This window comes from Malaclemys terrapin, chromosome 12 (assembly GCF_027887155.1).
Source record: "Malaclemys terrapin pileata isolate rMalTer1 chromosome 12, rMalTer1.hap1, whole genome shotgun sequence".
NCBI lineage: Eukaryota > Metazoa > Chordata > Testudines > Emydidae > Malaclemys > Malaclemys terrapin.
In genome coordinates, this window is record NC_071516.1 from 26,816,293 (window position 1) to 26,829,808 (window position 13,516).

The 13,516-nt window shown below is 47.8% G+C and overlaps 1 protein-coding gene across 2 annotated transcripts in view; it reads left to right on the plus strand.

Annotated features, from left to right (window-relative positions):
• Positions 1–13,516, plus strand: part of PIGU (phosphatidylinositol glycan anchor biosynthesis class U) — a 61,496-nt gene that overhangs the window by 38,298 nt on the left and 9,682 nt on the right. For both annotated transcript variants that reach the window (XM_054046058.1, XM_054046057.1), the window contains exons 10-11: positions 810–934; positions 4,657–4,799. In XM_054046058.1, coding sequence (XP_053902033.1) covers positions 810–934; positions 4,657–4,799 — 268 coding nt within the window. The remainder of the gene's footprint in view (positions 1–809; positions 935–4,656; positions 4,800–13,516) is intronic.

The window sequence follows — 13,516 nt, forward strand, 5'->3', positions numbered from 1 at the left end:
GAAGTCCTGAGCTGGCAGAAAAAACAGAAGCAGGGGTAGTCTTTGCACATTGGGTGGCAGCTTCCAAGGGGGTTTCTGTGATCCAACCCGTCACAGCTATATTCTTACCCTAATACATATTGACCCATAGGTAGGGCTATGTGTCATGCAGTAGTCAAAAACATGGACTTGGGAGTGGAGGGACAGCTGGAGGGGATGCTTGATCACAGCTGGCAATTGAGATGGATCCTGCTGTGGACTGGACAGCAGGACACTCAAAGCCAGTCCTGTAAAGTAAAAGGTTGAAGAAAGATACTAAAGGGTTGTGACAAGAACTGTGCCATTCTGTTTGAGGGCAGCCCGGTAACTGTCTGGATTTCAGATGGGACTGTTATGACGACTTGGAATGTATACAGCTGCTGCTCTGATATGCCGTAGGGTGAATCTGCCAGGCAGCGAGCTTCTCAGAACAGTCCTCATGGGGCAAAAGCATCCGAGTGAAGTAGCATTGGTTGCTCTTCCTACCACAACAACAGAAGGCAGCACTGGAAAGGCCTGGACACAACAGGATGATCGTGTGTATGTGCCCAAAGTATCCATGTGTAGGTACACGAATGCCCTGGGAATACTCCTCTCAGATTGACTCAGTGCTTGCAGCCCAGCACACTGGGAGACTTGCTGGGCAAACAGAGCAAGAGCATGAAAGCTTGTAGGAGTCTGGCCACAGTATGTTCGTGTGTCCCTGCCAATCCTTGGCACCAGGTTCTAGAGACAAATGCTGCTCCTCCAGTACCTGTTATGTCCAGTCACTGCCTTTTTCCTTTCTCTAGGGAGCACCCCATCTTCTTCTTGTTCGTTCAGCTTGCCATCATTTCTATCTTCAAGTCCTACCCAACTGTGGGAGACGTAGCGCTGTACATGGCCTTCCTTCCACTCTGGAGCCACCTTTACAGATGTAAGTTCTTTGTGTTTGCTTCTTCCCTCCCCCCACCCCCACAGTCCCTGGGGTCTCAATCCAAACCTTTGTTTGTTGACATGGCTGAGGTGAGGGGCTTAACTAAGGTCAGCTCTACACTACAGGCTTATATCGGTATAACTATGTCGCTTGGGAGTATGCAAAATCCACACTCTTGAGCAATGTAGTTGTACCAACCTAACCCCCAGGGTCAACAGTGCTATGTCAGCGGGAGAGCGTCTCCCATTGACATAGCTACTGCCTCTCGCGGAGGTGAATTAACTATGCCGATGGGAGAAGCTCTCCCATCAGAGTAGGAGCGTCTTCACTTAAGCGCTATAGTGGTGCAACTGCACCAATGCAGTGTTTTAAGAGTAGACCTGCCCCAAAACTCTTCACTGCAGGATGAAGCTAGGAAAACCAGATGTGGCCTGGGGCTGCATGCCACTGGGGGCACTGTCTCCCTTGGACTGTCCGCTGTCTGGAAGGAAACAAGTCTGATCAATACAAACCATGAAGTGTGTGGGGAGATTTTATGACTTTTGTGACCAACTTTCCCTCCCTCCTTGCCCAGGTTGTTCTGAGGATTAAATGCTTGTGTGTAAAGTTCTTTGAGATCCTTTCATTAAGGATACTTCATGAGTGCAAAGTATTTATTATCATATCATTGATATAAAATACAGGCACCCTTTGGGTTGGGAGTGTCTCTAATCTCAGTTTATGACTGGTAATCTGAGCACCAACCCTACAGTTAATTCAGTCACTAGACCCCCTCCGTTCTAACACTGTTAGTTCTGTGTTTTGTACAGTGCCTGGAACATTGGTGTCCTGGTCCAGGATGAGGGCTCCTAGGTGCTACAATAATACAAATTATAATTCACAGTTGTCAGTTTGTTGTGTGTGAGATCACACACTCAGAATGTGTGCTGACTGGATCACCCCATTTAGCCAAGCCATTGCTTAGCCTCTCTTAGACCACAAAGACCCTTTCCAGCCCCTGAGCATTGGACTTGGTGTAATTGTCAGGTAGCTTGCAGCTCATTTTTACAGACTCAGATTCCATGATGTACCACCTCAGGGTGACTTTAAATGTCTGCTGAGATAATGTTGCAGCAGCTAATAAGCTTGGCAGTTTAACATTCCAGGAAGATTTGTGTTGCTTCCTGGAGTGAGTGGTTTGGGGTGGCTACAGCAGTCAGTACCAGCCATCCCTGCTTGGCTGTTCTTTGGATTGTGTCAATCCATTACTAACCCAAACATGACCTCAATTTCCTTAATAAGCAATTTCAGCCTTAAGACAAAGAAGCCTAGTTAGGTCTGGAAATGTGAAACCTGCCATCTTTGTTTCCCTTTGGCTTTTGTAATCCAAAACTAGGGGGGGTTGGTTCACAAGACTCACATCCTGGCCTCTCTGCTCGTTATTTTTATGAAGCTTTTGAAATCATTACAAATTATATGTTCTTTGAAAATCCAAGCTAATCCTGAGCCCTCAAAAGGGAACAAGAGGAATAACGAAGGGGATTGAATGGTTGTCATGTAGTCAGGGCTTCATTGAAGTGACCCATGGCTGGTTCTCTGTGGCAGCACTAGCTACTAGTAGGTGGGGCTTTTTACCTCCTTTGAGCAGGGCCAGCTCTGGCTTTTTGGCCACCCCAAGCAAAAAAAAAAAAAACGGGGCGGCCAGAACTGCAAAGCAAAAAAAAAAAAAAAAAAAACCTGTGGCACAGCCGGAGTGCGGGTGACCGGCTGGGGGGCAGAGGGAGGGAGCGGGTGGGAGAGAGAGAAGGGGGCGGCCAGGGCTATAGCAGGGGTGCTGCCACGCGGCCCCTCCCGCTGCGCCACCTCCTGCTGCGAGGGCTCCGCTCCGGTCGGTGGGTAGGGAAGGAAGAGGACTGCCCTGGTTCTCCACGCTGTCGCCCCCTACAGGGCGACCGGAGCAGAACCCCCAAAAAAGCGTCTGTGCCGCCCTAGGATTGGGCGGAATGCCGCCTCCAACAATCTGCCGTCCGAAGCACCAGCTTGCTCACCTGGTGCCTGGAGCCAGCCCTGCCTTTGAGGACAGCTGCTCCTCCAGTCTTGGAATTACTATAGCAGAGGATAAAACAGCCTTGATAATATAGCCCAGTAACTCCATCAGTTAGACTTGATTCCTTAGCCAGCCAGGCCTGACAGACCGAGGCAGCACGTTTCCAAAACACCTTGGTTTACCATAGGTCCGCAGGGCGCTCCAGCTACGCACGGCCAAGGGACCATGGCTACCCAAGAAAGACAATCCTCTTTCAGTACCTCATTGGAGGTTTTTTAAGAACAGGTTAGACAAACACCGGTCAGGAATGGTCCAGTTCAGGGGTCGGCAACCTTTCAGAAGTGGTGTGCCAAGTCTTCATTTATTCGCTGTAATTTAAGGTTTTGCGTGCCATTAATACATTTTACATTTACAGGGGCTGGCGGATGGAACCCCAGACTGGCAGCGGACTGAGCGGGGCCAGCACCTGGGACCCCTGGCCAGCAGCGGGCTGAGCGGCTCAGCCCGCTAGCAGTCTGGGGTTCCGTCTCCCGGCCCCTGCCAGCTGGGGTCCCGGCTGCCGGCCCGGGGTTCCGTCCATCCAGGCCAGCAGCAGGCTGAGCGGGGCCGGCGGCCAGGACCCCAGGCCGGCAGCAGTGTGCCACAGTAAATCAGCTCGCGTGCCGCCTTTGGCACGCATGCCATAGGTTGCCGACCCCTGGTCTAGTTATTACGTAGTCCTGCCTTAAGTGCGGGGGGTGGATTACATGGCCTGTTGAGGTCCTTTCCAGTCCTACACTTTATGATTCTACTATCCTGCAATGTCCTATTATAGTTATGAAATAGGGAATTAATATATTAAAGGGAGAATGGTCTGCATCCTTTACGACAACATTGACAGCCAATTGGAAAGCTCCCCTGGGTTCCAGGCTAATCTAAAGTGATTTGGGTACCTTCAATAATTGATCACTCCAGCTCTCCTGTAGGCAAGCAGAGCAACCTGATTTGATGCTGAGGTGAGGTGCAATATCCCTCTCAGAGAATAACCCAGAGACACTGCCCCCCGCTGCTGTTGTGAGGTCTCCTGCTTTTGCTGTTATCAGAGCAGCACTTCTTGGAAACCAGGAGCCGCAAAATGGGGGATCCAATTAAAAATTAGACAGGCAAAATTCTTTTCTTTTAAAGAAAAATCCCAGTTTTATTATAGAATGCAATAGCGAGATTAATATAGCAAATCTTTATCATTATGAAAGGTTGTGCTCAGGGCCGGCGCTTCCACTAGGCGACCCTAGGCGGTCGCCTAGGGTGGCAGGATGTGGGGGGTGGCATTTCGGCGGCGATTCCTCTGGGTGGGAAGAAAAGCGGCCGCGGAAACGCCGCAGAGAATCGGGGCTGCCCAGAGGGGTTTCTTCCGCTCCGGGTCTTCAGCGGAAATTCGGCAGCGGGTCCTTCACTCGCTCCGGGACCCGCCGCCGAAGTGCCCCGAAGACCTGGATGCCAAGAACGCAGCTTCAGAGGAGGAGTGCTGCCACCTAGGGCAGCAAAAACCCTGGTGCCGCTCCTGGTTGTGCTGGTGGAGAGAACCACCCTTTAATTAGTGCCTCCAAGCTGCTGGGTGGCTCTATAGACATGCTAAGCACCATCCTCAGGTAACATAGGTCAGCTGCTTGTTATTATCTCAACTACACTGTTATAATATCTTTGTTTTTTCTTACAGTCCTTCGGAACATCTTTATCCTCTCCTGTGTGCTCATTGTCTGTTCCCTGCTGTTCCCAGTGCTCTGGCATCTCTGGATTTACGCAGGAAGCGCCAATTCCAATTTTTATTATGCCATCACTTTGACGTTCAATGTAGGGCAGGTTAGTAAAATGAGGCAATTGGCATCACTTATGCAGCACAGCTGGGTGCCTGGTAACATGACTGTCAAAGAAGCGATATCTGGATCTGCTACAGCAGCAGTTCTCAAGTAGAGGTCTGGGGCTCCCTGGGGGGCCACGAGCAAGTTTGATGGGATCCTCCACAATAAACCGAAAGCCGGGCCAGCGTTAGACTCACTGGGGCTCGGGGCAGAAAGCCGAAGCCCAAGCTGTGGGCGGGCTGAAGCCAAAGCCCAAGCAAGTTCGCTTTGCTGGCCATCCTGTGATGTGGGGCCCCACAGGCAGTTGCTCTGCTTGCTACCCCCTAATGCCAGCCCTGGCTTTTAGTCTACTGGATATGCATAAAAACAGTTGTTGTGGCACAGGTGGGCCATGGAGACTTTTATAGCATGTTTGGGGGGCTCAGTAAGAAAAGGTTGAGAACCCTGGTGTTACAGAATATGGTCCATTTTGTGCATCCTGCACTGATTGTAGCAAGCGTCCTGGCTCTCTTGTCAAGCTGAGATCTGCGCTGCCAAGAGCTTAGTCACGAGGTTCTAACACATTAATAAGAAGCAGAACTATTATGTCTGATGACTTGAACCATATCTTAATGTTCTGTCCAGTTAATGCTGCAAAAAAATACAGCCTGTAGCTTGGAAATAAAGGAAGGATCCCAGGTGTCTGGTTTGGAAGCTGGCAGATTTGTAAAACAGCAGTAAAAGCTTGTATTTAAGTTAACGTCCTACAAAGGAAAGTTAATACCCAAAAGTATCCAGATAATCTTCTTTCCTCCTCTTGAGCTCAAGTCCTGCAAGGTGCTGGTCATCCCCAGCTCCCACTGACTTCACTGAGACTGAATGTGCTCAGCACCTCGTGGGATTGAGACCCTTGTCCACAATTTCTGCAATTTGCTAATTTCTTTTTCCTCTTTGTAAACTAGTATTTACTGGCAATAGACAGATCCCCAAACTCCATCCACATGTCTCCCATTTACAGTTTGTGTGGAGAAAACTTAAAGGAGTAACAAAGCCACTCCATATTGCTGATCTTCACTGAGCCTTGTGTCAATTTCTTTGTTTGCCCTTTGAAGAAACTGAATATTCTTTTCATGTTAAAAATTAGACCACCTCTAACCCTTTGGCACTCTGGGGGGGGTGTGCTTCACCTTGTCCTAGACAGGCAAGCTTATTGAGAGGCCAGAAATGAACCATTTGTGCAGATAAAACAGATTTATAAAGGGTGAAAGTTCTGAAATGTGAAAGCAAACAGTGGTAAGAGTGGGAGAGATGGCTGTAAAGATACTGAGCAAAATAGTATAATCAGTGGGTCGTAGGAGAAATCAGGGACAGATGGTGGTTCTTTAGCTCTCTAAATATGCACCTAGCTAATGTGTGAGGGGAGCAGTAAAACTGCAATTTCATGTAGCTTTGTAATTGGAAAGAAAATGCACAGAGGGTTGTGTTCTCAGTCTTACTGGATCATTTCAGACTTCCACAGTTTCTTGTGCAATTTCTGTGCTCAGAAGTTTTGTCTGTCTGTTCTCCCAAACACCTTTCTGATTTCAGTGTCGGAAACAACCAACCCCTAGTGCAGTAAGCAATTTCACCTCTCGTGCAGAGAAGTAAGTGTGCAAGGAAGGGCTGTCCAAATCAGCAGAGATGATTGGTCTGGAGAGAGGACCACAAGGTTGAAAATCATGAATTCCTGAATTTTGTTCCCAATTCTTCCTCTGACAGTAACTTTAGGCAAGTCATTTCCTTTCTCTCTGCCTCAGTTTCCCCCTCTGTAAAATGGGAATAATACTTGCCTGTCTCACAGGAGTGTTGCGGGGACTGACTTAAATTAACAGTTAGAAAGCACTTTGTGATCCTAGATGAAAGTTGTTGTGGACATACAGAGCAGGAGTGTTTGCCTGCTGGCTGGAAGGGTGTTCAGATTTAAGACAGGAATCAGTGGCCCACATTGACTAAATTATTTTTCTTTCTGGTGGTCTGGGGAGACATAACAGAAGGGTTGGCAGGCCTCCTTCTTATGCTTCCACTAGTGCTTCTGTCCAAAAACAAGCCCAGACACAGGAGTGTGGCCTGAGTCAGCACCAGTGTCCGCCTGCTGCTGCTGCTAGATGTGTGTAGCACTTAGTGGTGATGCTAAGGATGGTGATTTAATCATGCTGATGTTATTATGGTCCCAACTGAGACTGAAAATTAACAGTTGACTGATGATCACTGGAGGAAGTGCATTTGTCTGCTGAATGGCAGACTCCAGCTGCACACGTTAACTTGCCCACCATCCCTACTGCTGAAGTGTAGTCTACTGGTCCAGTGGGACCTCCAGTGAAGCAATAGTAGGTAGCAATCTTCTCACATCCTATGAGATTCTGCTTGTCTGTAACACAGTACCGTGAGGGAAATTGTCCCTATCACTGGAAGGGATGGATTTAGTTTGTGGAAAGACTCGTATTTCTGCTGGAGTAAGGGCGTTGGATTGCCTCAACAATGTTCACAATACGTGACGTAGCAAGTTAGAGCATTAGTGAGTCATCACTTTTAATAAAAGCAAGATGTTCCCTTTGCCCTTCAGGTCACGAACAGATGATAGAGTGGTTCTGTAGCTGTCACTAAGCTCTCAGGGCTGCCATAGGAGTGCTTTAGGCACTTCTACTGGGTGCAACCCACTCCCCGCCCCCCCAACAGACGTTATGGGGGAGGGATAGCTCAGTGGTTTGAGCATTGGCCTGCTAAACCCAGGGTTATGAGTTCAATCCTCGAGGGGGCCATTTAGGGAACTGGGGTAAAAATCTGTCTGGGGATTGGTCCTGCTTTGAGCAGGGGGTTGGACTAGATGACCTCCTGAGGTCCCTTCCAACCCTGATATTCTATGATTCTATGTCCAGTGGATCCCTGTAGTCTCCCTGTTTGTCTTGGCCTACCTTATCCCCTAATCTCCCATGTGCTGGGATGCAGGGACCCTCTGTGGTCCTGTGCTTAGTGGAAGGTAGAATGTGTGAAACCCTGTACATGAACTCCCAGAACCTCCATGCAGACAGGGCCACATCAGTTCCATTGCACCCTGGCCCTAAGCCAGAGGTGGGCAAACTACGGCCCACAGACCACATCTGGCCCGCGGGACCCTCCTGCCCAGCCCCTGAGCCCCTGGCCCCTCCCCTGCAGTTCCCCCTCCCACGCAGACTCACCTCGCTCCGCTGCCAGCGCAATGCTCTGGATGGCAGGGCTTCAAGCTTCTGGGGCAGCACAGATGCAGAGCCCGGCATGACCCAGTGCTCTATACTGCATGGTGGCGACGGCATGGCTGGCCCCAGCCAGGCAGTGCGGCTGTAGTACCGCCAGCCACTGGTGCTCCAGGCAGCACAGTAAGGGGGCAGGAAGTGGGGGGGTTGGATAGAGGGCAGGGGAGTTCATGGGGGTGGGCAGGGAGCAGGGGTCCCGGGGGGGCAATCAGGAATGAGGGGGGGGTTGGATGGGGTGGCAGGGGGCAGTCAGGGGACGTGGGGGGGTTGGATGGGGCAGGAGTCCCGGGGAGGGGGGCAGATGACTCCCTCCCCTAACCAGCCCTCCATACAATTTCTGAAACGCGATGCGGCCCTCAGGCCAAAAAGTTTGCCTGCCCTGCCCTAAGCACTCATGATAGGGTAGGAGTTGCCCCAGTGGGAGGCTGCACCTTCCTGGCTTTGTTGTCTTATTTAAAGTGGCAAAGGCACGCTCGCGTCCTTTTCCAGTTCAGTCTCATTCTCTCAGTGACATTTCCGTTTTTATTTTTGGTTCTAAACATTCGGTTCTTTACAGCGCATTACTCATGGAGCTAGAAGCTACACACAGTCAGGCTTTCTGCCAGTGTGAACCGTTCATCCTAGAAATCTGCAAGAAATTCTGCAATGTCTCCCCTTTTTGGGAAAGGAATATGCTGACTTGTCAATAACTGCAGGGTTTTTCTGGGGTTAATAGTCACGTGGACTGCTCCCCTCAGGTCATTAATCTTCAGGAAGTGCCATGCAATTGCATGAGTATTGCTATTGCAAGCTGAAAGCAGGGATCTCTTTACCAATGATGTTGGTTCAGTTGGAATGTATAGAGTATTACTAGATAATAAATGCCTTATACATTGCTAATCAATGTAATGAAGTATTTCAGGTTCAAATGTAATTAAGTAAGGGACCTTAAGTAACTTAGTTTGATTTGATTTATTAAGCAATGGTTAGTGCAAAAGAGAAGTGTATATATATTACCAAGTTTGTAGAACCATGCCTTGCAACCTGATGCCATTTTTTTTAATACTGTCTTGGTTTTGTCTATTATACCCAACTTGTTTAAATTTCATTACTGTAGTTTTCTTTTTCCCCAGCCTGCAGACATTTTATTTTATTATATTTCCTAACTCATTACATTTTTATAAATGTCCAACTGCATGACTGAACATCTGTGATTTATCCTTCACATTTGGCTAACTCATAACTCTGTTATTGTGGTTAGTATGTTTAAAAATACTTATTAGCTCTTAGGAAATATGACAAAGGTTGTCATAAGCCAGTACTTTTCCACTCTTAACATTACTACAAAGCATCATAGGACTCTTGCTTACAAACGTGCCATAAAGCCTCTGGGAGAGCCTTGCCTACAAGTCAACAACATTCACCAGTTGGGTACCTTGAATCCTCACTTGGCATTCTGTTCAGCAGAATGTGATGTGATGTGTAGCATCCCTAACCTGTTGTTAGAGAGGTGTCCACAGTCTTGGCTGCTTTTATGACTTGACATCATGAGCTGGGATTTTCTTTTGCAAATAGCATGAGAGCTACAGAGACCAGCTTCCCTGCTGTTAGTGAGCACTGCTCAATGTCACATGCCGCATATTGGCACATGATCCCTCTCCCACGCAGATCCCTGGATGTTGCATCCCTTCCTGCAAGCATCACCCCTTTCTGTGACTCTTTCCCTGTAGGCAGAGTCTGGTGGGAGACTCAGTCAGCAGAAGACCATCTGCAGTGTTGTCTTGTCACTTGTCAGTGGAGCTGGGTGAAACACGTTAGACAAAACTTGTTTTTCCCCAAAGAATGCGGGTTCGGGTCAGCGTTGGCAGCTCATTTCAGCTGAAACGAAAAAAGGAAAAATTCCAGAAATGTCAGAATATTAGGGATACTAGCACCGCTACAGAGGGGCATTCGGGATGGGGGATTACCGTATTCGAGGTAGAAACAAAACTTGATTGCCTTAATGGGGCTAAGTCGGGAGGACCGGACGATCTTCATCCGAGAATATTGAAGGAATTGGCGCGGGAAATAGCAGGCCCGTTAGCGATAATATTTAATGAATCTGTAAATTCGGGGGTGGTCCCGTTAGACTGGAGAATAGCTAATGTGGTTCCTATTTTCAAGAAAGGGAAAAAAAGTGATCCGGGTAACTACAGGCCTGTTAGTTTAACATCTGTAGTGTGCAAGGTGTTAGAGAAAATTCTGAAGGAGAAACTAGTTGAGGACCTGGAGGTTAGTGGCAATTGCGATAAATTACAACATGGTTTTACGAAGGGCAGATCGTGCCAAACGAATCTGATCTCCTTCTTTGAGAAAGTAACGGATTTATTAGATAAGGGAAATGCGGTGGACCTAATATACCTGGATTTCAGTAAAGCGTTTGATACTGTACCCCATGAGGAATTATTGGTTAAACTGAAAAACATGGGGATCGATATGAAAATCCAGAGGTGGATAAGGAATTGGTTAATGGGGAGAATGCAGCGGGTCGTATTAAAGGGTGAACTGTCGGGTTGGAGGGAGGTTACTAGTGGAGTGCCTCAAGGTTCGGTTTTGGGACCCATTTTATTTAATCTATTTATAACTGACCTCGGGACCGATTGCAGGAGTGGGCTGATAAAGTTTGCGGATGATACGAAGGTGGGAGGCGTTGTAAATTCGGAGGAGGATAGGGATATCCTGCAGGGAGACTTGAATGAGCTTGTGAATTGGAGTATCAGAAATAGGATGAAATTTAATAGTAAAAAGTGTAAGGTAATGCATTTGGGGATGACTAATAACAATTTTAGTTACAAGATGGGGACGCATTGGTTAGAAGTAACGGAAGAGGAGAAGGACCTAGGGGTCCTCGTAGACCGCAGGATGACTATGAGTCGACAATGCGACGTGGCGGTGAAAAAAGCCAATGCTGTCTTGGGATGCATTAGGCGAGGTATATCTAGTAGGGATAAGGAGGTCCTGCTCCCGTTGTACAAGGCGCTGGTGAGACCTCACTTGGAGTACTGTGTGCAGTTCTGGTCTCCCATGTTTAAAAAAGATGAACTCAAACTGGAACGGGTGCAGAGAAGGGCCACTAGGATGATCAGAGGAATGGAAAACCTGTCGTATGAAAAGAGACTAGAGGAGCTTGGGTTGTTTAGTCTGACAAAGCGAAGGCTGAGGGGGGATATGATTGCTATCTTTAAATATATTAGAGGGATTAATACAAGGGAGGGAGAAGAATTATTCCAGCTTAGTACTAATGTGGATACGAGAACGAATGGATATAAACTGGCCGTGGGGAAGTTCAGGCTTGAAATTAGACGAAGGTTTTTGACCGTCAGAGGGGTGAAATATTGGAACGGCCTTCCGAGGGAAACGGTGGGGGCGACGGACCTGTCTGGTTTTAAGATTAAGTTAGATAAATTTATGGAGGGAATGGTTTAATGGTAAAACATAGTAGTCAAGGAAAACCAAACAATGGTAGGTAAATCGTATAATGGCTGACAGGGGTCAGGCTGGTGACTCTTGCCTATATGCTCGGGGTCTGACTGATCGCCATTTTTGGGGTCGGGAAGGAATTTTCCTCCAGGGCAGATTGGCCGAGCCTCTGGAGGTTTTTCGCCTTCCTCCGCAGCATGGGGCAGGGATCTCTAGCAGGAGGGTCTCTGCCGATTGAAGTCACCTAAAACAGGATTGGGGACTTCAACAGCAGAGTCCAGGGAAGGGGTAGGGACGGTTTTATGGCCTGCAGCATGCAGGGGGTCAGACTAGATGATCATAATGGTCCCTTCTGACCTTAAAGTCTATGAGTCTATGAGTCTATGAGAACAAAACATTTCATTTTGGGGAGCTAGAGTCACAAGAGGAATAAGGTGCCATTCACAAAATGGAGGAGCTGCCACCACTTCCCCCATACTTACAACCACTAGGCCTGTAGTTAGGGCTCTCACTGAGGATGTGGGAGACCCACGTTTGAAACCTGCTCTGGAGTTGTAGGGACTTGAACCAAGGCTTCCCCCTTCCCAGGTCAGTGTCCTAACCCCTAGGCTATAGGGTATCCTGGGGTGGGTTTCTCTCTGGCTGTCCTGTTGAAGCTGTTCCACTTCGTATAAAATTCTTGAATGGCTAATGTGCTAGACGGGGAGAGAGAGAATGACATCGTATCCTGGTAGTTAGGGTACTCACCTAGAGAGAGACCCTCTCCCATCCCAGGTGAGTGCCAATCCTACCGGGCTATTGGGCATGACATCACCATCTAGGCCTTCATTTCCTTTTCCTTTGTAAAAACAAAGTTTAAAATACCCAAAACGTTTTGTCTGATCCAAAATGGAATTTTTCTGACTTTTTCAATTCATTGAAAATTATTAAAAAATGTGGTTTTGAGTTTGACCCTATTCCTGGAATTGACAGCGAACTGAAAAATCAGTTACTCACACAGCTTTTCTTGTCAGACCGGCTTTAAAAGGAAGGGAGGGTAGCACCAAAGCAGTCTTGTCTGTGACCTCAGCATTCCTGTTGGCGTTGCAAGGACTCCCTTCCTGTCTTGACTTTCAGGTTCTCCCAGTTGCAGTTTCAAAACTGGTGCATCCCTGGGCATTAATCATTCTGGCCTTCAGTGCTGTCCTGCAGATAGTATGTTGCAGTCATCAGAAGGTTGTTAATGACTGGCCAAGCTGCATTCTGGCCAGTCATCATCTTAAAGTTCCAAAACACAAACACACAACACCCATTAGAGCTTTAAACAGAAATAATTGCTGTCCTGAAATGGGCAGTCCCTTGGAAATCTCTCTTTTTATTTATTTTTGGGAGGGTGCTGTGTCTGCAAGGTATCTAGAATTATTTTGCTATTCGATTCAAGAAAACAAATTGGAATCCATTTTTCTGGCTGGCACCTTCAGTTTGATCAAGTGACCTGTGTAGGGTCGTGCAGCAGACAATACTGCTTTGTGCTGTGATGTTGTTAGAAGGTCAGGCCAGTTCAGTGCTTGAATAGGAGACCTCCAGGGGATGCCTAGATGCTGCAGGTAGTGATGCTGGAGATGTGGGCCTTGGTGACACTGCTTCTTTCTGAGTGAGTGCAGAACCAATACATCAGCATGGTGCTAGGCTGTTGCAGGTGCTGTTGGGGTCCTGACCACTTGTGATCATTAAAGTTCCCATGGAAATCTTTGTACAGGGAACAGTTGTAAAAGTGATTTGGCCACATTCCAGCGTAGGTAATTATGTTCTGCTTTCTTTAATTCTCTTGCAGCTTCAGCAAGACAAAGAATTCTTCTTCACTTGCTAACCGGTTGTATAGCTTTGCTGCATGTTGTTAAACAGCTTCCTTGTTTCACCCTGCATCTTATCACCACTTCGCTAGTGGACGGAGTTATCCCTGTGTATCTAGTCTCCATTTCCATTTCAATTTGCAGCATGCCTGGGGAGCCAACAGGATGAAAAATACTGTGATAGTAATACAAGACCATGC